The sequence below is a fragment of the Antechinus flavipes genome, chromosome 2 (genome assembly GCF_016432865.1).
Source record: "Antechinus flavipes isolate AdamAnt ecotype Samford, QLD, Australia chromosome 2, AdamAnt_v2, whole genome shotgun sequence".
NCBI lineage: Eukaryota > Metazoa > Chordata > Mammalia > Dasyuromorphia > Dasyuridae > Antechinus > Antechinus flavipes.
In genome coordinates this window covers 53,492,123-53,517,454 of record NC_067399.1, presented here as the reverse complement: position 1 = coordinate 53,517,454, position 25,332 = coordinate 53,492,123, and the positions used below count along the sequence as shown (strand labels likewise).

The window sequence follows — 25,332 nt, the reverse complement described above, 5'->3', positions numbered from 1 at the left end:
TGGAGTTAAGATGGGCTCTCCAGGGACTTGGTGGAGGTCTTCTTCATTGTTAAATAAATAATGTATAAAAAGGATTAAGAAGAACGGTGATTGATCTGGCTGAGAAGAAGTGAGGGAAGGATGAGTTGTTAATTGGATGCTTGGGGCTCCTTCTCCTGCATTGGAGCAGACTTATCTGGGTTTCAAAAACCTTAGATCAGGGAACTGGCTTGCAAGAGCTTTTGAAATCCTAATAGAACCGTTCTGTTGCAGCTGCAAATAACAAAGCTCATCTCATCCCCGAAATACAAGACAATTTTCATACTTTAATTGCCATAGGTTTTCCCGAAGAGCTGACTTCTGGGGCTTCCCTGGGATTTATGATCCAGGAAATTCATGTTAAATTGGTCCCCAGATGACCTGATCCAGCCATTGTGTGCAATCTCTTCAGGGGTTTGGGAAAGAGCAAACAACCCTGTCTAATGCTTCTTGGATTTTCTTTCCAAAGGTGGAAGGCATTACCTGTTGTCAGTCTTGGGCCCCTGAATTCACTGGGAAAATTCTTGGATTAATATTGACGAGTTATCTGAATGACATCTATTATTATTGTTGTTGTTGTTATTGAATTGGGGCAGCACTTTCCCAAAGACAGGGTGGGAATTGCCTTCCCCTCGACAAAACTACTTGGATATAAAGTAAACGGGTTCTCTGTTTTTGTCTCCTGAGAACCCACTAACGTGGCTTTGCACATAGTAGAGGGAGCTTAATAAAAAGTTCGATCTACTTAACTGAAATTAGTTGACAAAAAAAGATGGATTGCTTGGTGTTCGGAGGCACCCGTAATATTCGAAGTAGAAATCACTCATTGACTGGTAGTATAGCCAGCCATTCCTAGGAGGTAAATAAATCTATGGGAGCTGAACTAAAGGGAATTTAAGGTGTACACTGGCAATCTTCGGATTTCTATTTTATGTAGGAAGTCCCGCCCATTCTGCTGAGACTTTTAGCTCCGTCCTTATATGCATTGTGCCGAAAGCAAACCCGATGGCCTGTTTGTCTGAGATCAGCCTTCAGTCTCCAAGGCCCAGGTGGAGAGATCTCTCTTTGGGGAGGCTTGTTGTTACTCAGTTCCTGTCTCTTTAAATCCAAGTGGCGAGAAAGGGGTATGAGAGTGCTTTGAATCTAGCCCTCTCCAGAAATAGGATTTTCATAAATATTAGGGAGGCAGGGATTAGAGGGAAGGGGGGTCCTATTTCCAGACCCAACAAAAAACCGGGAGCCCCTTCTTTCTGATAGAGCTTCCCTCTCTCCTTCCCTACCAAACCTCAGGCACGCCTGAGCAGAGCCCGAGGTGCCGGAGCGCGTTCAAGCCAGCGACAGGAGCTGGGACGGTAGGCAGGCAGGCCACGCGTGAGCTTTGCAGCTGGGGCGAGGCGAGGCGAGGTGGGGCGGGGCGAAGCGGGGGGGAGAGGGAGGCAGCTCCCACACTCGCTGCTCTTGTAGGGTGAGGGGCGTGAGTGTCCGTGTGTGTCCGTGTGTGCCTGTGTGTGTTGTGCGTGTGTTGTGTGTGTGCGCGCGCGCCCGTGTGCCAATGGGGCTGCGTGTGCGTGTGTGCGCCCTCGCGGGAGTGAGTGCGTGAGAGCGCGCGGCGGGCAGGCGGGCGGGCGGGCGGGCAGAGGGAGAGACACCCAGCCACCGACTGCTGCATTGCTGCTGAGCCACGACTCGCTCAGCCCCCAATATGCGGCCGCTGCTGCCGCTGCCCCCACCGCCGCCGCCGCCGCCGCTGCTGCCGCTGAGGGGCCCGCGATCTGGTGGAGATCAGCAGCAGAGCGGCGGCTGCAGGTGGAGAGCAGCGCGGTGGGCTTGAGTCGGGTCGGGCTCTTTTCTCCCTCCCCTCCCCTGCTTCCCTTCCCCCTCCCCAACCCCCCCTCCCCGTCCGCCCGCCCGTTCGCCCGCCGCGGGTCCGCGCCAGGGATTGGCACCGGCTTCTCCCCGACCCTTATTTATGATGCTTTTTTTCTTGGGTGCTCTGCCTGTGATGGTTTTTAGGCGGAGCCGTTTGCACCAAAAACTGTAGCAACTGCTCCCCCTTCTCTCCCCCTCCCCCCATCCCTTCCCTTCCCCTTCCCTCCTCCCCTCCGATACTGGATCAACAGCAGAAGAGGGACTGGTCGGGATCCGCGCAGATAGACAATGAATAATCGCAAGAAATTGACTTGAATTCCCCCGAAGCCGGCGCCGCCGCAGCTGAAGACGGCTCTCTTTTTTCTTTTTTTCTTCTATTTTCTTCTTTAAAGACAGAGGCAGCACAAACAAACAGTTTGTTTCTTGTACCTTGTTCCTTTTCCCCCTTTTTTTCTTTTTCACCTTTTGGGGGATTTGCAAACCGAATTACATGCATGTCCAGTGGGGGTAGGTTTAATTTTGATGATGGAGGGTCCTACTGTGGAGGCTGGGAGGACGGCAAAGCGCACGGCCATGGGATCTGCACTGGCCCCAAGGGCCAAGGAGAATACACCGGCTCCTGGAGTCACGGCTTCGAGGTGCTGGGGGTCTACACCTGGCCCAGTGGCAACACGTACCAGGGCACCTGGGCGCAGGGCAAGCGTCATGGCATCGGCCTGGAGAGCAAGGGGAAGTGGCTGTACAAGGGAGAGTGGACTCACGGCTTTAAGGGACGCTACGGGGTCCGGGAGTGTACCGGCAACGGGGCCAAGTACGAAGGCACCTGGAGCAATGGATTACAGGACGGCTATGGGACCGAGACCTACTCGGATGGAGGTGGGTGCTGCGCCAGCCCGGAGTGCTTGGGGAGCGGGAGGGAGGTGGGCGAGCAGGGAGGCTGGCGAGCAGGGAGGCGAGCGAGGAGGGAGGCGGGAGTGGCGCTCTCAGCACAGCCGAGAGCGTTCTCCATGTCTCTTGCCTCTGATTTGTTTTATTTGCCTGGGTTTTTCTGGGTTCTTGTTGCTACTTGGGTTCTTGGTGTCCGGTGCCTCGGCGACGGTGCTGTAGAGGCCCAGAGCTAGCTCAGGGAGGCTCCTGGCCCTCTCGCCACAGGTTGCTCGCTCCATATGTTCAGTGGGGGGTGCAGTGCAGTGGTGCTGCCTAGTGCCCCTCTCGGACCGTGGCCAGGAAGCCCGGGGGAGGGGGGCTTTACCTCGTGCCTTAGAATTGATCGGAGGGGGAAAAGATGCCAGTGTTCACTGCACCATCATAAACTAGAAGGCAAAGTGACAGTCAGAGGAGGGTGGAGAGGGCCTAACCCCAGAACCACCGGCCTGGGCTTTTGGCTTGTGTTCTCTCAAGTTGGGGGGGGTGTGCTACTGTGGGTCCCGCTGACTGCTGAGTGATGCTCGTGGGGCCCCTGGTCCTTTTCCTTCTCCACCATCCCTTCATCTCAAGCTCCAGTTTCAGGCCTGGGCTCAGCATCCCAATATCTGGGCTCAAGGATTGGATTCTTGGTTTCTTCTGCTTCCAAGGGCCCTTGCGGGCTTGGGATCTAACCTGAAAAAAAATGCCACTGAGAATTTTAGAATGCTGTAGTGGAGACTGGGGGGGGGGGAGGTGAGGCAAGGGAGCAATCCTAGAAAATAACCCAGGCCAATAAACTTCTAGGGGGTTGGACCTAGGCTGCTACTGCCAGACCAGGCAGCCTGTGAGGCCCATCTGTTTCCTGGATGCTCCTGGAGCTCTGATTGAAGTGCTTGCATTAATTTTCACCAGGAGTTTGGGAATCTTTTCTTGATCTTATTTTGAAGATGCTACAACAATCAGGAGGAGTTCTAAGAGCTCCAAGCAGTGGAGACTCAAGGATGTTAATGGCTGTTGGTGTCTGATACTGCGTACACTTTTTGCATGTCTTCATGCCCTGACAATCTAAATATTCTCCATAAGTAACACCTGAGACATACTGAGTGTTGATTGTTTGGGACACAATAAATCTTGGAAGTGAGTTTCCAACCCCCGGTTTCAGTTTTTAAGCTAAGATGAGGTACAGGTAGTGGTTTGGTGGAAACAGCATGTTTATTTTCTAGGCGGGAGAAGAGCAATTGCAGTGATTTTATGTTTCTTTCTTGGAGGGATGGAGGGAATAGATCCTGGAAACACATTTAGATTTGCTTTGGTCCCTTTTGTTCTGGCCAACTGAAAAAAGCTTTAAACACCTGCTTGACAGTCACATATACAGAGGTGAGGTAGGGCCGGGAAGTGATGATTATTTTGGCTTATGCAACCAAAAGGAAGGGCTCATTATTAAACAAAGAGGAGGAGTCTGGTGCACTTAATTATATAATTCTCCTGCCTATCAAATTCCTGCCAAACCCTGATCACAGACCTTGCTTTTGGGGGTGGGTTTAAAAAAATTAACAAAGATGGGGCAAGCTGTACCCAATGGTGGGATTGTGAGAGAAAAGGAGATGGGTCGTGGATTGCAAAAGCTTCCCCCGGTTCCTGGGCTCTGTGCATGTGTGTGTGTGTGTGGGGGGGGTGATGGGGCTTCAGCAGCAGATGTATGTGGACGGGGGAAGCAGGCAGCTTGCACTTCCCAGCTGGCATGTACCCTGTGCAGAGGGAGGAGTTATAACCCACGGGGCACCGACTGGAGAGCCCCACAGGGACCCTTCCCCCAAACAGAAAGCTTAGGAGTGCTACCGAGGCAACATAGGCCGGAAGTTCCCAACAGGCTTCGAGAAAAACTAACCTCCTCCTTAACTCTTCATGGGTCAGCTTGAGATGTGAAGTGAGGGAGAGAGGGACAGACAGGTAAAGATCCAGATCTTTTATTTGATCAAGGGTCTCTAGATTCCATCGGGATAAATGATGTAACCCAGGAGTGAGGCATTATCTCGAGATAACCCACAACTGGGGAAGAAAGAGAGGGTTTGTAAGTAATCTATCCTTTTAGGAAAAATCAACCCAGATATAAATGACTGGTCTGTGTTTGTTAGATACTGCTCAGGAAGTTTGGGGTGCAAAGTGTTAATACAAGAGATGTTTCTTTCCTGTGGGATCTCATAGGATATATTGTTCACACATTACCCAAAGCCCTACATATCTGACCTGGATGTAGCTGAGCCTAGCTCAGGGAGTGGGTCAGTGGTTTGCACTATAAATGCTAAGGCAGAAAAGCATAAGAAAACCACAGAATTTGGAGTAAAAAAGACTTTGGATTCCAGTCCTGCTACTCATTATCTGTGAGTTTGGACAAGGTCCTTATTTTGTCTTTGGGGCCTCAATTTCCCTCCCTGAAAAAATGCACAAAATGATCATTAAGGGTTTCTGTGGCTCTCACAGTGTATGAGCCTTTGAACTTTCCAGTTCTGCCCAATAAGAGCAGATGTAGTTGCTAGGGCACCTGGTCTGGGCAGCTTTGTTTTTTTCCAAAGGGAAAAAAACTTTATAATATATAAAATTTAAAACTGCCAAATCCAGCTGACAGGATTCATACAGATATCAATTCAAACTTTGATAATATATATTTCTTATATCCTTTTTTTTCTCAACACGATTTAATTTTTCCAAATACATGTAAAGGTAGTTTTCAACATTCATTTCTGTAAGACTTTGTGTTCCAAATTTTTCTCCCTCCCTTTCCTCATCCCTCCCCAAGATGGCAAGCAATCTGACACAGGTTAAATATGGGCAGTTTTTCTCCCTTTCAATCTAATTCTGTTGTGTGCATCTCCTTAGACTTCCTGTTCTGCAACAATAACCTCCAGATGTGTGGGTCACTCAGTTGGAGAATATAATTCTCTCCCCCCTCTCTCATTAGGAAGGATGTATCTATTGAAGATTATTTGCTAGTCAGTAATGCATCAATGCTATCGACTCCATTGCTAAGGGAGACTAGGAGAATCATGAGATCACTGTCTGTCAGAAAGGTGAACTTCCTGTCTGAGGTAAACAACAGTCCCTAGTCAGTAATCAACTAGTGGTAAGTGATGGCTCAGGCATAGAGTTTGGAAAGCAATGTCCTAATGAATTAATGGTTTTGAAGCTAATCCTGTTTTTCCTTGCATATTAGCTGGAACATCAGGAAACCTTCAACTCCAGTCTTGCTCTGAGTGCTGACTTGGGGAAACTAGTTTTCATAAATAATGCACAGATAGCTCATGACCGCTGCATTTAGATGAGATCTGTAGGAATCCATTTAAAGTGAAGACTTTCTTGACCAGGCTTTTCTCCAATCTCACTCTTTCCCAGGTAATGACACTCATTCCTTATTGATGTGAGATGAGGTTCACTTGTAGACCATCACTAGGATCTGCTAAAGGCTTCACAGAAATCTATGGGGCTTAATTTATATATCACTCATATGAATTGCTGTAGAAATTGAAAAACTCTCCTTTTCCTAAACTGGGTGATTTCAGGGATCTCTAAGGTTTCTTAGAATGGGCTTTGATTTTGTAATTCCTCCCCAAACTCTCTTTTCTGTAAACTCACTTGTCTCATTTCTACTTGCTTCTCTCCCTTCCCCTTTCTCCTATCCTCTCCCTCTTCTTTTCCTTTCCCTTTTCTCCCCCTTCCTTTCCTTCCCTTCTCCTCTCCTCTCCCTTTTCCCTTCTCCTCTCTCCTTCCCTCCCCTCCCTTTTCTCCCTTTTCTCCTCCCCTCTCTTCCTTTCTCCCTTTCCCTATTCTTTCTTCTTTCTTCCCCTCTATTATTCTTCCTTTTCATCTCCTCTCCCCTTTCCCCCCTTTTCTTTTTCCCTCCCTTTCCTTTTCCTCTCTTCCCCTCCTCTCCTTTTCTCTCCTTTTCCTTCCTCTTCCTTTCATTTCTCTTTTCCCCTCTTCTCTTTTGTCCGTCTCTCCTCCTCTTGTACTCATCTATTTCGCAGAAATACTGACTTTTTCCTCATCCATTTGACCTCCATACCCTTCTCAGGTAAATATTTCCTTCTCAGTGCATTGCACACAGGAACCCATCCCTCAGACTCAAAGTCACCCCCTACAAATAAACTCACCCACACCCTGAAAAAATGAGTCATCTCACACACACACTCCTCTCCCCCTCCTCCTCCACACATACCCGCATACATATCTCTCTAATACACACATTCTATACACAGGCCCAGATTACTCATCCCACACACATCACACACACCCACAGTCAAAATTCAGATACACTTCAAGCACATGTACACATGGGTGTGTGTGGTACGCGTGCGCACATGCACACGCCTGCCATCTAAAGATATTTTTCATCCCATTAGACAAATCACAGACACAGGAGCTTCCATTCAGGCATTAAACCTTGTCTCTGAAATATGCACACCAAAACAAGTGGTTCATATAAAACACTTTCCCCTAAAATATAACCCTTTTCCTTCAGAGCCATACTTAAAATCTTTGTCTCACCTGTTAAAACTCATCCTTTAAAGCCAACCCAAGTGCTACCACATCCAGGAAGATCTCCTTGATCTCTCAAGTCAGTGATAGCCTCTATGCTCTCAAATATTATATAGATTTTTGCTTGCACCTTTCATATGGATTTAATTTAATATATATTACTCTTTCATATAATTCTTCTTGGCTGTACTCTCCATGAGAGATGAAACCTAAGCCAGTAAGTATCTAGCATAGAGCTTTGAACACAACAGGAACTGAATTAATGTTTGTTGAATAAATACAGACTCTACAATGTCCTTGAGGGGCTTCAAGTTACTAATGAAATTATGTGATTTGACTTTATTTAAAATTAATGCACTCTAAAGAAATCATACCATATATGGCTCCTTGGAAATAGAGTATCAAAAATATGAAACATTGGAGAAAATATTCATGTCATGGTAGGTTGCATTTTTCAAAGTCTAGTGTCTACAAGAGGAAAGCAATAGTCACCTACATATCTTGACCTAGTCAGATTCCATGGGTTATATGGTTAGTTTGGGTGCCACAGTTTAAGAGACCAATGGGCTGGGAGATGTCTAGATGGAAGTGACAAAGTGGGTGAGGGATCTGAAATCCTATCTTATGGAAGCTCTGTTGAAGGAAATGGTATTATTTCATCTACATCAATAAGAGTTAGAGAGGAGATGTGATTGCTCTTTTCAAGTATCTGACAAAGTAAATTTTTATGCTTGGTCTCAGAGGGTAGAATTAGGACTTGTGGGTGGAAGTTAATTGGGAGACAGATTTTGGCTTAATACAAGGCAGAACTTCTTAACAATTATAGAGGCTTCAAAATGAGCCACCTTGTTAGACTGATTCCTCTATCACTTGAAATGTTTGAGCAGAGGCTAGGTAGTTCTTTGTCAGGGATGCTTTAGAAAGGATTCATGTTTTGGGTAGGGAATGGACCAGGTATAATAATTGTTATTGTTAAGTCATTTCAGTCATGGCCAACTCTGCTTTGCCCATTTGGAGTTTTCTTGATAAAAATACTGAAAAGTTTTGTTGTTTCCTTTTCCACTCAATATACAGATGAGGAAACTGAGACAAACAGGGTTAAGTAACCTGCTTAGAGTCACACAGCTAGTAAATATCTGAGGCCAGATTTGAACTTGGGAAGATGAGTCTTCTTGACTTCAGACCTGGCATTCTATTCATTTAGCCACCTAGGTGCCCAGAAATAATAATACAATACACCAAATGTTTTTATTAAGCATTTATGATGTGCCAGATACTATGATAAGTGCTAGGGCTACAAATAAGAAAAAGAGTCTCTACCTTCAAGGTGCTTACAGTTTAATAGGGAAGGGCAGAAAACACAAAAAATGCTGAAAAATGGAGGGGAGGAGAGAAGGTGCAGATGACCTCTGAAATCCATTCTATATTTGATCTATTTATATTTTAAAAAATCAAAATGCCTATTTTTTTGAAGTAACAAATCAAATAGTGTAGACACTGCCAATAAGAACTAATTTTAGAAACAGAAAAGGAGGAAACACCTATAATCAAGGGGAAAGGTGGATCCTGGAAAATTATCTTTCAGCTACTTTTAAAGAAAGAAAAAAATAGAAAAAAGACAGATAAAAGTGAAAGGAAAAGAAATTCAAGAGTATCTACCTTTTAGTCACCAATTATAGTTGAAAAAGCAGTGTTATTAAATAAAAAATCTTTACCCCAACTCAACTCTAGAACTGTTTGCCAGCCTTTTCATTAGGAAGCCTCAGGCAGCTAAGTGAAGTACACAAAGAATCAGTATCCCCCTAAAAGAGCTTACCCATTCTAGGAGTGACTAACTCAGATGTTAACAATTAACCTAGCTAACCCTGGGAAAAGCACAACTCAATCTTTACCCTCTCTAGGGAGACCAAACTAGAGAGGTGAAAGCTTGGGAGAGAACCTGGAAACATTCAGTAATAATAACAAAGAAGTCTTACTTTTTTACCCTTAAGAACCAAAAGGTTTCTCAACTAAAAAAAAAAAGTAGAAAAAATATTCCTTTGTCGATCTCTCTATTTCCCTTGCCTCAGTGGAATCTGTCAGCCCAAGTAACAAGAAAGATTGAGAAAGGAATGCACTTTGTTTCCCATTTTACACCTGTAAATAACAGAAACATGCCACAGTAATTTTATGAATAAATAAAATTCCATATGACAACATATATAAGGATTACGAGGGCAGGGAATTGTTCCATTTTGTTTTTGTATGATCCTGGCCTAGAACAGTCCCTTAACATAACTGATACTTAATCAGATGTTTCAGTTCAGTTGAATGAAAGGCAGTGGGTTGTGTGCTTCAAGTGAACTAGTTACATGACACAGTAGAGAGAACTCTGGATCTGGAGTCAAGACAAGGCATAAAATCCCAGCTCTGACACTCACTACCCATGTGACTTTAGACAAATCATTTCCCTTCCCTGGACATCAGTTTCCTTTTCTATAAAACAACTTCACTAGACTAGTAAATTTCTAAGATCCCATCTGGCTTTAAATTCCATAAACAAATAGATGGTGGAAGGCTCCTGCCTCAGGTGTTTACTAATTGTATATTCTTGGGAAAGTTACTTAATCTCTGTCTGTCTCATTTGTGAGATGGCATAATAATAGTACATACCACCTTAAAGTGCTTTATAATTCTAGATCTTATGTCTCTAAACAAGCAAAATGACTCAAGGTATGCATAGAGGACTGTAAAAAACAAATATCATGTGTACTAAGTCTTCTCCAATCATTTTCTTTCCTCACAAATATCTCTAAGTTGGTATTTCCAGGACTTAAAATTTTTCAGAACTAAATCTCCAAGGCTCTTTTCCTCTTTAAGATGGCGAGGCAACATGTTGAAGTCTGTTCTTCTTAATCTGTTCAGGACCTTGGAGAGTGTTCACCAAATAAATACATATATTTTTCCCTTCCAGGTTTTCAGTGCATTGTAGGTTCTTCTTTTCATTGACTTAATGGCCTAAGATCTCAGACCTCTTAGAGTCATCTCTTATAACTAAACAAAGAAATTACAGAGTAAATAGCTTAGAAATCTGAGACTTTACTACTATAAGAAACTTCATGGAGTAGTTGCTTATTTCATTTTATTTATCATTTTTTGGTTCTAGCATTGCATTGAGATGGTTGAAAGGATCGCATAATTAGGGAAATTATGTTTTTGCAGTGAGTTCGAATAATCTTATCAGAATTTATGAAAACTGATTTGATGTTTGAAGTGGCTTTCTTCCTTTGATTTCCTTCATTTACCATTGGGCTTACAGTTGGATTTATGAGCATGTGACTGAAAGTCAGTATTGGACTGATTGATTTTGTCCACGTAGCCAATGGGATGGAATATTCACCATAGCCTTTCCAAACTAGAATTCATTGATTAATTGTTACTATAAATAACATTAATAATAGGAATTATTAACCCTGTCTGTCCTATAGTTTACACTCCTTGTGAGGACTCTGTTACTTAATTGGAGATTTAAAGGAAAGGAAAAATTTTATCAATGTTTCCCTAATCAGATTAGCTGAACTTGCAAAACAAAATTCTTTTAAAGAATAATGTTTTGTAGTTTTCTTATCATGGATTCTATTTAATTGCTAATTGTTGGCTCTTCCTCTTGAGTGATTCTTTATTGAATTTTTGCATGACTAAGACATAGTCTGAATAATGCTGATAATATAGTAAAAATGACATAACTAATATTTGGAAAGTGTTTTTTTTTAACATGTTTTTGCTGCTTCTTTATGTGCTCAGCACAGTGCCTGGAACATAATAATTACTTAATGAATGCTTATTGGTTGATTGATATTATTCCATTTGGTCTTCAAAATAACTTTATAAAATAGTTTGAGCATTATGCTTCCCATTTTACAGATGAGGGAATAGACGCCAACTTGAGAGGTGAAGTGATGCATTTATAGTCATGTGATTGCTAAGTGAAAGAACCAGGACTTAAAGCCAGGTCTTCTCTCTTTAAATTTACTACCTTTTTATCTCTATCCTTTTGCCTCTTGAAACTAATGTCTAAGACTATGTTTGGAGGAATTTTCTATGAATGCCGTTATGTATTCTCTCCCTAATTCCTATTATTAGTGAAAATGATTTTTGATTAAGAATATGAAATAGGGGGAAAAAGAGTAGAATGATAAAGGGGAAAAGTTAGGTGGTTACTAATTACTAACCTTAGAATTGTCTCTAGGATTGGAATTTCCTTTTTAAAAAATTTCAGTAGCATTTCATTTTTCTAATTACATATAAAGATCATTTTCAACATTCATTTTTATAAGATTTTGAGTTCCAATTTTTTTTTCTCCTTCCTTCCCTTACCTCTTCCCTTCCCAAGACAGCAAGCAATCTGATATAGGTTATACAATCATTTAAAACATATTTAGGATTGAAATTTCAAAGCTGAAATTTGATGTTCACATGCCATGTGTGGTATGTATGCCCATGTAAAAACATGGCCTCAAATACTCATGTTGAGTCCCATCAAAGGAAAGAAAATAACAATTGGACAAGAAAGCCCATTAAGATTCCTTCTAGGTCTATTTGTTTTGCTCTATTTTGTCTTGTCTTTTTGATTCTGATGAATGAAGTTATTGTTCATTCAACAAACATATAACAAACAATCCATTCTGATCTAGGTATTATGGGGAAGACATATATACACATAAACTAAAAGGTGTGGTTTCCTGCCTTTATAGAATGTCTTGGAGGGGTGAGTGGGTTCGTACACCTTGACCACACCAAATGTTAAGAGAAAAGGGAACAAGTGCTTTAATGTGCCAGACAGTATGCTAAGAGCTTTACACATATTCTCATTTGATCCTAAGAACAATCTTGGGATATAAGTTGAGGAAACTGAGGTAGGAAGAGATTAAATGATTTCTCTAGTTCCACAGTTAGTAAGTATGAGGCTGAATTTGAACTTCCTTACTCCAGGTCAGAAGAAGGAGAAATCATGATAGGCCGGGGATAGGTCAAAGAAGGCTCCTTGGAAGGTAGACCTTAAAAATGGACAAGGGCTTGGCTAAGGAGAGATGATGAGAGTGGCAGGGATAATAGTCTGAGCAAAGGCTCAGATTTGTATATACTAGGTGTGCTAAGGGAATATCAGTGGCAGAGGCTGGGGAGAGTGAAGGATGTGTGTAGGGGAAGGAATAAGAGAAAAGGCTGAAGATGAGGTTGACGACCGAGCCCTGCCTCTCCCTCACTCCTCTGATGCCTTTCTTTTAACAACCTCTCATGGGAGAGTGTTCATTTCCCAAGAGGCTCAAGTGCCCACTAAAAGAAGAAAAACTACCCAGGAAGCTCTCTGGTGTTTGGTAATAATTACTTCTTGCTCATTAGGCTCTAGTCAGTAGCTACTTTAATGGGCTGGAGCTAGGAATCATTTTACGGGTAGAGAAAAAAAAAGCACATCTTTGGGCTAAAAGGAAGCTAGGAATGATACCATTCCCCTCCCCCCCCCCTTTTTTTTTGAGAGGGAGGGAAATAGAACCAGAACAGCATGAAGGAATGCAGAAATAAAGGAGGGGTCAGAGGACTTCCTGTCTTTGCTCATAGCCCTGCTAACACTTAACTTTACTGCTTAAAAATAGTGGATTCATCTCTTTGGGGATAATCCTCAACAAAGTTAAAATCCCATGTGGCACTTTGTCTCCTTGTTCATTGTAACCAGTTTTTGTGTGTGTGTGTTTTTTTTTTTTTTTTGAGGAAAGGGGTAGTGTGTGTGTGTGTGTGTGTGTGTGTGTGTGTGTGTGTGTGTGTGTGTGTGTGTTTGGGAAATGCAAATTAATTTAAATTAAAAAAAAACACATATGGGAAATAAATCTACTGGAAAAAGTCTCTTCAGATGACTTTTAAATCTTAGCATGAATAATTTTTTAATCAGAATAGAATGGTTATAATTGGTAAAAATCTTAGGACAGAGAATACTAGAACTGGAAAAGACTTTGAGACCTAGAATATCAGAGTTGAAAGACCTTTTAGAACATAGAATGCCAGGGCTGGAAGGATCCTTACAACATAGATTATCAGAGTTAGAAGGGATCTTAGAACATTGGTTATTAGAGCTGGAACATGACCAAGAACAGGTATTGTTAGAGCTAGAAGGGATCTTTGAACATAGACTGTCTGAGCTGGAGGGGACTTTAGGACAGAGAGTGTCAGAAACTGGAAGAGAGAATATCTGAGCTAGGAAGGACCTCAGAGAACAACACTATCATTTGAAAGGAGAGGAAAGGGAGACCCAGACTAGAGAAAAGGCTTACCTAGACCATACAGAAAATATTGGCAGAGTTGGGTCTTGAATTCAGGTCTCCTGACTTTTGTCTGCTGTTCTTTTCATTTGACCATGACTACATATGCTATTTAGGTTATCCATGCCATTGGTCCCCCTGGAGTGATGTGAATAAACATCTTCTGAGTTTGTGTGTTATTTTGTGACTTGACTGTTGCAGGGTACTCTCAAGAGTAAATTCATTAGTTGCCCACTAGAGAATGGAGCATATTTATAGCAGAGGTCAGTGTTCTGGGATGGTTCGAACAATCCATAGTGAGCCAGCCAGAAGTACCTGCTGAGTGCTCACAGGTGCAGAGCATTGGCTAGGAGTCTGAGTAAAGAACAGAAGGTGCTTACAGTCCAAAACACTGACTGGCAATGTGCGTTAGCATTGAGGCCGAGGCTGGGGCTCAGGAGACCTCAGCACTATTTCTGGTGCTGTTATAGTCTCCAAGTGCCCTTGCACCTGTTCTGTGGACCCTATCAGCTTCAATTTCCTTATCTGTGAAAGGGGTTGGATGAAGCCTTCCAGGGCAAGGTTGGGAGGGTTAATGAGATGATCCATTTCTGTCCTCAGTGTACATTGGGGGAAAGTTGTTAGCATTTTCTCCCAGCAGAAATGGTGTACCGTGAAAGTTTTGTTTCATTCTGGGCTCAGAGTTAAAAGGAGAATACATTTCTTTTTAAACTTGTAGCACTTGAGAATTTGGAGGATATGTGATTTAGTGGAAAGAATAGACCTGGGGCCAGGAATACTGCATTAAAATTCAGATTCTAACTCTGTGGACATGAGTAGGCAAGTGAGTCTCATTTTTTCCATCAGTAAAATGGAGTAGGAGTAGCTAAGTGGCTCAGTAGAGTACAGGATCTGAACTTAGAAAGACTTGAGGTCAAGTTTGGCCTTATTAGCTGTGTAATTCTAGGCAAGTCACTTAAACCAGTTTACCTCACTTTCTTCATCTGTAAAATGAGTTGGAGAAAGAAATTGCAAAACTCTAGTATCTCTGCCAAGAAAACCTCAATGAGGCTTTGGAAGAGTCAGATATGACTGAAATGAGTGAACAACATCAATGAAAATGGGGGTAGTAATACTCTTACCACTTTTCTGTCTACATTGCTGTGAGGAAAGTGCTTTGCAATTCATAAAGAGAATGTTCACTTATTTACTCACTCATCTGCTCAGGAATAGGAATTTGGGGAAGGAATCCAATCTCAGAGTCAGGAAGACATGTCTTTGACACCCATTGGCTTGATGACCCTGGACAAATCATTTAAGAGGCAACTCTTAGATTGCAGGGCAGATGCCAGTTTCCACTTGAAGAGGGAATTCTTCATCCTGAGTATTCTGGATGAAATAATGTATTCAAATGGGGAAAAACATGTGTAAATATAACTTAATTCATTTCAACCAATGTTCTAAGGTCTATTCTATGTTCTAAAGTTCCTTCTATCCCTGACAATCTATGTTGTAAGGATCCTTCCAGCCCTGAATTCTATGTTCTAAAAGGCCTTTCAACTATGATATTCTAGGACCCAAAGTCTTTTCTAGTTCTGGTATATCCTCTATTACTGAAGATTTGGGCCCCAGGCTCTTAGCATAGTACCTGGCACGGAGCGAGTGCTCAATAATTGCTTATTGATTTGACTAATGTAGTCAGAAGCACGGACCTGAGTTCCAGTTTCAACTCTGCCACTAGCTAGCTATAAAAAAATCAGTCAGATTCCTTAATGTCTCTGAATTTCTGTTGCTGCAAAATAAAATATTTCGCATTTGCACAATTCTAATTGTGCAATTAGGATTCCTTTTACCTAACTACATTACTAAAGTGATCTTGAAATGACAGACCTTTCCAATTTAATAAGCCCTGGGCCCTGAGAGACTTTAATACTTCCTAAGGTCACTCCAGACCATAATGAGGTCTCCTCCCCTCTTTTCCCTTCTTTCCCCCTCTTCTTTCTTCTCTTCCTTTGATATTGGCTTCAACACCCTCCCCTCCCCCACAAATGGTTTAAATTTTGGGGGAAAAAGTTTTTTCTTTCAGCCTCTAGTATCCATTCATTCGCTCATTTGGTCAGGGCCAAGAATTTGGGGAGATGAACATAGTTATTCATTTTTGAAGGTCTATGTCTTCTGACTTTCATTCTTATGAATATGTCTAGGTTCATATGGTGTCATCCTAATTGGGGGACAAGATGAATTTTAAAACCAAGGAAAAATAATTCTAATGAGCTTTCATTCAGAAAGCATTTATTAAGCAATGCACTGTTCTGGGTGCTAGGGATGCAGAGACAGAGCTAAAATAGTCCTTTGGGAAGAAAGGAGGGGGATAAGTATTTATATAAATAATTATATAAAGATATGTACAGAATAAATATGAAACCAATTGAAGGTAGGAGAAAAAGCACTAGTAACATGAGAATTGCATTCACACAGACAGATTCACAAAGACACTGGTTTTCCTTTCTTATATACACACATCATTGTCAGATCTCAGATATTTTGACAGATTGTCATTCATTAGATAAAGTGGACAGAGTCCTACTGACTCTGGAGTCAGGAAAATCCCAGTTCAAAACCTGCCTTAGACACTTATTAGATGTGTGATGTTGGACACTTAACCTTTGTTTACATCAGTTTCCTCTTCTGTAAAATGGAGATGCTAGTAACATCTACCTCATCATTTGATGGGGATCAAATAAGATGATGTTTGTAAAATTTTTTGCAAACCTAAAAGTGCTATATAAATATTATTTATTAATATCAGTGTATCCACTATGGGAATATTCTAGAATAGAATTTCTCAAACCTAGTTTTAAGAAGTAAAAGAGGGTTAAGAACACTGGAATACCAGTTTTGAATAGCTATGAGGTGGCTAATCTCCCCCTCCTTCCTTTTTTCCCATTCCTCCAGTTTCTGTCCCTTCTTTTCTCTCTTCTTTCTTTCTTCCTCTCGTTAAAAATCATGGCCTTGAAGTCATCTTATTTAATCTATATTCGAATAAAAGTTCCCTTCTCTTAATTTCTCTCTTTATCTGTATGCTCCATCCTGACTAGTCCTAAAATCAACAATGAACAATTATATTTAGCCAGAGTTTATTGAACCCCTCTTCATACTTAGATAACATGTTGTATAATCCAGATTGATGGTATGCTGAAGATCACTGATCACATCAAGAGAAAGACAAGAGAGACAGAGTTTCAAACAGTGTTTGTCCCATGAGGGAGGTGGGGTTGCTTACAAGACAAACTTTTTTTCCCCTAAGGCAATTGGGGTTAAGTGACTTGCCCAGAGTCACACAGTTAGGAAGTGTTAAGTGTCTGAGATTAGATTTGAACTCAGGTCCTCCTGACTTCAGGGCTAGTGCTCTATTCACTGTGCTACCTAGCTTCCAAAGACAAACTTTTAATAAAGTTTTAATAACTACAACTGCTCTAAGATTTTTGGGACACCCTATTTAGAGTTGTTTCTTTTTGGGAGGAGAGGGAAAAATAAGGGAGGTAGAAACAGGAAGAAGAGTAATTTGGAATCATAAAAGGAAGATCAATGTACTAGACCCCCATTAAATTTTAAATTAATTTAAAACTGCTAATCCTTGAATTTCAGCTCAAGGACTTGGGAAGGGATGGACTATTGGTTGCCTTTGTTGGGAATCCCATTGTATCACTCTGCCCCAGATTTTGTTGCCAAAATATAACAAACTTTATCTTAGTTTCTTTCCTTTCAAATGCTACTACCCAAGGGGAAATTGGCACTAGCTTTCTGGGCTGGATTTTTTTTTGTGGAAAATGTGGGCTCCTCCTCTTTGTAGTGGCCAGAAACTGGAAACTGAGGGGATGCCCATCAGTTAGAATGGCTGAATAAGTTACTCTATATGAATGTTATGGAATATTATTGTTCTGTAAGAAATGATCAGCAGGATGATTTTAGAGAGGCCTGGAGAGACCTACGTGAACTGATGCTAAATGAAGAGAGCAGAACCAGGAGATCATTATATACTTCAATAACAAGACTATATGATGATCAGTTCTGATGGACGTGGCTCTTTTCAGTAATGAGAGGATTCAAATCAATTCCAATTGTTCAGTGATGAAGAGTCTTCTACACCCAGAGAGAGGACTGTGGGAGCTGAGTGAGGAACACAACACAGCATTCTCACTCTCTCTATTGTTGGTTGCTTGCATTGTGTTTTCTTTCTCAGTTTTTTCTTTTTCTTCCTTTTTGATCTGATTTTTCTTGTGCAGCAAGATAATTGTATAAATATGTAAACAAATATTGGATTTAACATGTATTTCAACATGTTTAAGGTATTGAATTACCTGCCATATAGGGAGGGGGTGAGGGGAAGGAGGGGAAAAGTTGGAACAAATTTGCAAGGGTCAAAAAGGTTGGAAAAATTACTCATGCATATGTTTTGTAAATAAAAAGCTTTGATTAAAAAAAAAAAACTAGATAACAACAACTACAACAACAACAAAAGAAAATGTGGGCTGGTCATCAGAGGACAGGAGGACTGTGGAGTGGATCCCAGTGCCATTTTTCTTGGGGAAGGAGAGTGGGGCTCCTTAGCCATTGGCCTTGACTGCCCTTCTCTCCTAGGCTGGGGCCAGTGGAATCCCCACTGTGAAGATGCAGCTCTCTATTCTTGCTGTATCATCTGTAATGAGCTTGTTGTGCCTTGGCCCTTACCATCTGCCTTAGAAGAGAGAGAGTCTGGAAGTCAGGAGGCCCCAGATTGACCTGCTTGGGTGACCTTGGGGCTGTCTTAGGCTGCCATACTAGGTAATGGGAGTGGCAAGAATCATTACGGTGAATCAGAAGTCAGGAGAGCTGGGCTCTGGTCTCAGTTCTGCTCTTAAATCAGAATGCTTATTGACTTCCATTAAGGGGTTTAGAAGCATGGTAGGGCCTGAGCCAGTGGGCAGACAGAAAGATGGACTGACTGGCCCCCCAAGGCCAAAGAGGCTGATCCTCATGCTAGAACCACTTTCTGTCAGCATGGCCCTTCTCTGTGCACTTCAGCCAAGGCCTCAGGTCCTCAGAGGAAAGGCTTTGAGACTCAGGGACTGTTAGGGGGTCCACCTATCATCTCTTTGATGTGTTTATGCTACCATAGGGTAACACGAGCCTTAACCTCAGAATCACCAGGAGCTAATGAAATTCTCAAGGGAGCTCTTGTTTCTTTCCCACCTACCTTTTCATCTAGGAAAAAAAAACACCCATTTTTAATTTTCTGAGATTTAGTAGGTCATCTTTGCTGGAGGTGCCCTGTACCACAGTCTGGAAAGAGGTTTCCCTTGTTCGCAGACAGGGAGGGGTCCCAAGATTTGGGGATCAGTGTTTTTGTTAGATATTCTTCCCTAGAAATCAGGATTATTGATCCTTGACTTTAACCAGGGGCAGGGATTTTGTCTGCAAATCTCTGACCCTCTGTCTATAATTCATATCTCTGCACCCAAGGCTACTCATACCCATAAGACAATGTGAACCAGAACAAATAGAATCAGAGTTAGACCTGTCCTCTGGTTGCAATTCTCCAGCCTCTTAGCTCCTGGCCCTGCCTGCCTTCTGGAACTTAAGGTTGTCCTTTTATGTTCTTGGCTTACCTTCTCAGACTTCAGTCTTCTCTCCCTCTCTCTTAAGCCATAGTAGTTATCAGGCCCTTCATACTCAGGTGGACTTCCAGTCTGTGAATTGTACTATTCAACTTGTCTTGTGGATATCTAATGCCATGGAGGATTTGAACTCTGTGGATCACTCTTTTTTATTATTATTATAGCTTTTTATTTACACAACATATGCACGGGTAATTTTTCAACATTGAACCTTGCAAAACCTTCTATTCCAACTTTTCCCCTCCTTCCTCCCACCCCCTCCCCTAGATGGCAGGTAGTCCCATTTGGTAAATATGTTAAATCCAATATATGTATACACATTTATATAGTTATGTTGCTGCACAAGAAAAATTGGATCTAAAAAGAAATTAAATCAACCTGAGAAGGAAAACAAAAATGCAAGCAAACCATAACAGAAAGAGTGAAAATGCTATGTTGTAGACTACACTCATTTCCATCTCTGGGTATAGCTGATTCTCTTCTTTACTGAACAATTGCAACTGATTTGGTTCATCTCATTGTTGAAGAGGGCCATGTCCATCAGAATTGATCTTCATATAGTATTATAGTATATAATTGAATATAATATATTTGAAGTATATATAATATAATTGAAGTATATAATGATCTCCTGGTCCTGCTCATTTCACTTAGCATCAGTTCATGTAAGTCTCTCAAGGCCTCTCTGAAATCATCCTGCTGGTCATTTCTTATAGAACAATAATATTCCATAACATTCATATATATGGATTACTCTTTAGAAAGAAATTGGAATGGGTTTTCTAACTTCCTTTGGTTAGTCTATGAAATCTATATCCATGACATCTATTTAATGTTCTTGGATCTTTCACAAATTCGTTTGTCTGCTGTCACCTTTCTTTCCCATTTGAATCCTGTAAGCAAGTGTACTTTGGAAAGTTTAAGTGTGGTTAGGTAGAGTAGCCTCCATACTCATTGCTGAGTAGCAAAGCAGGCTTTTCAAAGCAGGTTTTATAGCTGCAGAGCGTGCTGACTGTGTTGTAATTTGGGACAACCTTGGGCAAAGGTAAATTCTACAGACCTGTCTGATTATGGTTATTGGAACTCTGAGGCAATGAATGTGCTGCCACATGTACAGAGAAGGTGACGATGGTCTTGCCTGAATTAATAGCAGGCTATTTACCCAATTTTGTAATGTATAATTAATCCCATTAAGTTTTTAACAGAGGCCAGTTTGGGCCATTTGGCTCTAATAGAAAGTCTTATTGAGTTTTCCATGTCTATAATCTGTGTCTTTTTAAATGATTATTGTCAGCTAGGACTAGGAAATGTCAATCAGATCCTGGTTCAGAGTACTCTTTGAAGGGGATGACAAACTTGAAATTCTTAAGAATATCAAAGATCAAATAATCTAAACTAATACCAGAACTAAATTGTAATTTCCTTGATAACCTCTTTGTTTTTGCTTGAAAGCTTTCAGGGAGTGAGTTTTCATTGCTGCTTGAGATGCCCATTTCACTCAAGGACATTTATGATTGTGGGGAAGTGAGGATTTTTAAAGTCAAGCTTAAATCTGTCTTTTTTTTTTTAAGTATCCATACATTAGAACAGTTTCCCATTTGATGTCCAAAGTTACAACTCTCCAAAAGGCTCGATACATTTTCTTTTAGACTTGAAAGTCCTTTTAAATGGATTGATGATCCCCATGGATGTGGATATGCCCACCAACCATAGCTAATAATCTATCCAGTCCTGTACATCTTTGTCCCTGCCTTCCCATAAGTTGAACCTGGGAGCTCCGACCAATTTCCTTTTTTTGAGAAGCTGATCACTAGAGTTCAAATCCTCCATGATATTAACTAGTCACAACAAAGGAGCTTATTCCTCATTCTTATCCTGTGACCCCTCCATCTTCATCCTAATGGTCTTAATCTATATCTTGCCACTGGAACCACATAATTCTGGAGTAGAACCTTTGATGTTTCCTTCCCGTGTAACTTCAGTTCCCTGGTCTTGAGCTTCCTTGTCTATTAAGTGATGGGACTGTTCTCTGAGATTCTCTTCTCTGCCCTTTTTTTTCTGATTCATTCATGATATTTTTCTTCTGCTTCTCCTTTGTAATTCCATTTGTAACATATTATAGTTTACCCCATTTACCAAGTCCATTGTCTTCTCTGTGTTACTCATTTTAAGTAATTTGTGTGCCATAGTAGTCCATGTCTTGTGGCCTTAAAATATATATTGGTATTAAGTTGACGATGTTCCATTTCAGGAAGAAATTTGGGATCATTTTACAGTTTTCCAAAGATCATTTATTCCACTTTCTTCCTCTTGTTCAATTCTGGGCCTAACTCACTGGTCATTTGGAGTGTCTGTCTGACCAAAATTTTGATGGATGAATGTTATGGACTTTCCATTCAACTGCAATAGACATTCTTTGACCAGGTGAATTGTCAGGCCAATTCTTTTGAGTTATAATGGACCTCATCCAGGAGGATCGGCATTGATCTAGGACTTAATACAAATCATCACAATGGCATCCACAAAAAGGAAGCTTTAGATGAAGGATTCTTAATGTTTTTTTTTTTTCATCATGGACCCCTTTGAAAGCCTGGGGAAGCCTATGAAGCTATGAATCTCTTTTCAGAGCATTTAAAAAAATGCTCAATTTAAATACATAATATAAAATACAAAAGAAACCAATTATAAAGAAATCAATTAAAATAAAAAAATTTAAAAAGACATTCATAAACCAATTCTTCTTGGAATTAGATTCCAGGTGCATTGATTAAATTTTGAAGTCACTGAAACATTTTCAAAATACCAGATTTTTCATTGATATTCTTCCATTGGACTCTCATCATCTTACTGATGTTGGAGTTGAACAATATATGCAATCAGAACACTTCTAGTCATGGAGACATCATTTGTTATTTATATGGTTTTGGGAAACTCACTTTATTTCTCTGAGACTCAGTTTTCTTTTCTGTAAAGTAAGAATAATATTTGCCCTGTTAATCTTTTCCTTCTTATTGTGAAGATCAGATAAGATGCTATACATAAAGCACTTAGCACTGTAATATGTGTATGTAAGCGTACATATATTGTAAACGTATATGTACTCCATGAATACATGCATGTGAGCGAATACATGCATGTGAGTGAACACACGCACACAAACACACACATCATTTAGAAAATGGGTCGTCTGGGCAGTTTGTCTGATCTTCCTTCCTCTGATGTAATTAGATTGGTTTTCACTGTGTTTTCTTAGGTTTTATAGAGTATAATTTTCATTAAGTTAAAAAACAGTTCTTTGTCTCCTTTGGCAATAGATACATAAGCCAGTGTAGTTCCAATAAGACAAGATGTATATAATTTTCCATTTAAAATTAACCCTAAATAAAGAATAAGAATCATAGAATTTCAGAGTTCAACTTTTAACCCAACCTACTTCTTTTTTTTAAACATTTTTTTATTGAAGCTTTTTATTTACAAAGCACATGCAGGAGTAATTTTTCCAACATTGACTCTTGCATAATCTTTTGTTCCAAATTTCCAACCTACTTCTAAAAAAGAATCCACATTATCACATAAAATAACTGGACAGTTCTAATTGTTAGGAAGTTTTTTTTTTTCCCTGACTCTACCAACCTCTTCCCTCCTCCCTCCTCCCTCTTCCCTCCTCTCTCTTCTCTCCTCCTTCTTTTCTCCTCCCTCCTTCCTCTTTCTTCCATCTTCCTCCCTCCTCCCTCCTTTTCTTTCCTCCTTCCTCCTTCCTCCTTCTCCAGATCCTACCTCTTCTGAAGAGCTGGGCACATTTTGCTGAAACAGCAGAGATCTGTAAGACTGTCAAGATTGCTAAAATCTATTTTCTTGTAACCATTTTTTGGAATCTTCATCAATTTAAATTACAGACTTTCCTAAAATAATAAGGAAGAAAAGTATAGAAAATGTGCTATGGAGTTATATGTGACATTGTCTTTGGTATATATTCAAGGGGAAATTTCGAAGAAGAATTTATAGAAAGACATTCTCATAAATTTAGGAGATTTCTGTAAATTTGTCTTCATTAGAGTTTTAGGAAATTCTGTTAGGATGATTTTACCCATTTAAGAGAATGGATTATTTTATGTAAGAAACTCTGTAATATATATCTGGAAGGAGCCTTAGTGTATGTGTGTGTGTATGCATTTAATATGTGTTATGTATGTGTGTATATCTACACACATATCTACATACATGTATGCTAAATATACACAGATGCACATTATATGTGTGTATGTAATCAGTTAAAGGGGTGGAATGATGTAAGTTGGTGAAACCTGGTGGTGGATGGAAATATATGTCGACATAGCTTGAGTTACCAATGAGTATTGATGAACACAAGATTAAAGGAGTTCTTCTCTTGTTTAGACTTAACAGACCCACTCATGATTCAAAAGTATCTGCGGTCTGCTTACTCCGTATTAGTGCATTGTCAAAGGTCCCAGTTCCCAGCAGAATAAAACCACATAATCCCTAATGGCCTTGGATCACACAGAATTGGTCTGTTATCTGGTTAGAGCCTACTGCCTGGGGTGCAGCTGGGTATGCTAATTTATTTTTCAAAAATAGACAAAGATTGGGATCCAGGATGGTGGAGCGGTAAAATGAATGCACATCTTGTCTTGTATCCTTCTTGTAGGAGAACATGTTCCATCCGTGGTTTGCATGCTATCAATAAACCCTGCGGTTAGCATAAAAATTAATAAAAATAAATTCTCCATAGAGTAGCTATATAACACACTATAAGTCTTCTGATTCTGTTCATTGTTGGGGTGCCAGTGTAGCAAATTGCCTGTTTATATATTATTCCTCATTCTTAGTACTATCTTAAGCAATTTACTTTGAAGAAGGGATAGGGACATATCTCTATCCCTACCTAGGGTAAACATCATATACACTGGGTAAACAAATGGTATTTTTATCCTTAGAAATCATTTAAAAAGCGTTAGGAACTAATGTCATGCAATACTTCTTGCTTTTAAATGATATTGTTGACCAATAGGAAAAAAGGATTTGATTTATAAGCATTTTAAAAAATTGGATCTCCCTATCTTACCCAAGCTGAAAATACAGGGGCTTCTCAGAGGACTGATACTACTTTGATGGGCAGAGGAGTTTTAATTTGCTGCATTTCTGACCAGGTCTGTTTTGTTTTGCCTTAAGCAATTTGGCAGCCCCCCATCCCAAGGACTCACCATATTCATGTCTAATTTTGTTTGGATACCAGGTAGTTTATTCTATTGAAGCTCAGAACTCCTGAATTTGAGATCCACCGAGGTTATGGGAATGTTTCATCTCATTAGAATTGTGGGCATTTTTTCTATTCTTTTGTGTAAAGGGAAGCACAACTCAAGTCTCTGGGGGTTGAGAAATGGGACCACACTACTTCTAGCATCCCCCTCCTCCTCCCATCATCCTCATAAAACTATAGTATTTATCAAATTTCAGGAGGTATCTGTTCCTCCTAATGAATGTCACCTGCTATCTCACACCTGACAACGGTTTCCATAACTCTCGATTTCTCTTCAGAGACTAAGCCCCTATTGGCCAGTGGAAGTTGATAAAGTCCCCACCAGGGCCCCTCTTGATGATTTATTACTGGCATAAATAGCTTCTAAGAGCTCAATTCTGAAAGTGTGATTCCAGGAAGCCAGTCCCCAGATGACAGAATGCTGATTAGCATTCTTTTCCGGGTTTGGATTTCTGCTGTTCCTACCTTTCCTATTCCGGGATGGGCTTGAATGAGAACTGAGAGATAGAGGGAATGGCACTTAAGAGTTACCCAGGAATTCAGGACTGACCAGATTGGGGGTGAGCATGGGAAGGGAGTGGATGGTTTATGCTCTGGGAAGCCTGACTAACCATCTGGGCATCTGGGGGAAAGGGGGAAACCAAGGTTTTCTCAATATATTCTGAGTAGCTATGAGAGAAGAAATCTACTGATTTCATTTGAGGAGATACTTAAAGATGGTGGAGGAAGTCTACTGAATGAAACTGATCATTTCTTTCCTAGTCACAAGTAGATGTTGTGAATACTTGATTAAGCAAGTACT

At 40.8% G+C, this 25,332-nt stretch overlaps 1 protein-coding gene across 1 annotated transcript in view; it reads left to right on the top strand.

The window, feature by feature from the left end:
- The first annotated feature begins 1,485 nt into the window (after nt 1-1,485).
- Nucleotides 1,486-25,332, top strand: part of JPH3 (junctophilin 3) — a 192,118-nt gene continuing 168,271 nt past the window's right edge. Inside the window, exon 1 of the mRNA XM_051974805.1 lies at nt 1,486-2,763. Within this exon, the coding sequence (XP_051830765.1) occupies nt 2,382-2,763 (382 nt within the window). The 5' untranslated portion in view covers nt 1,486-2,381. The remainder of the gene's footprint in view (nt 2,764-25,332) is intronic.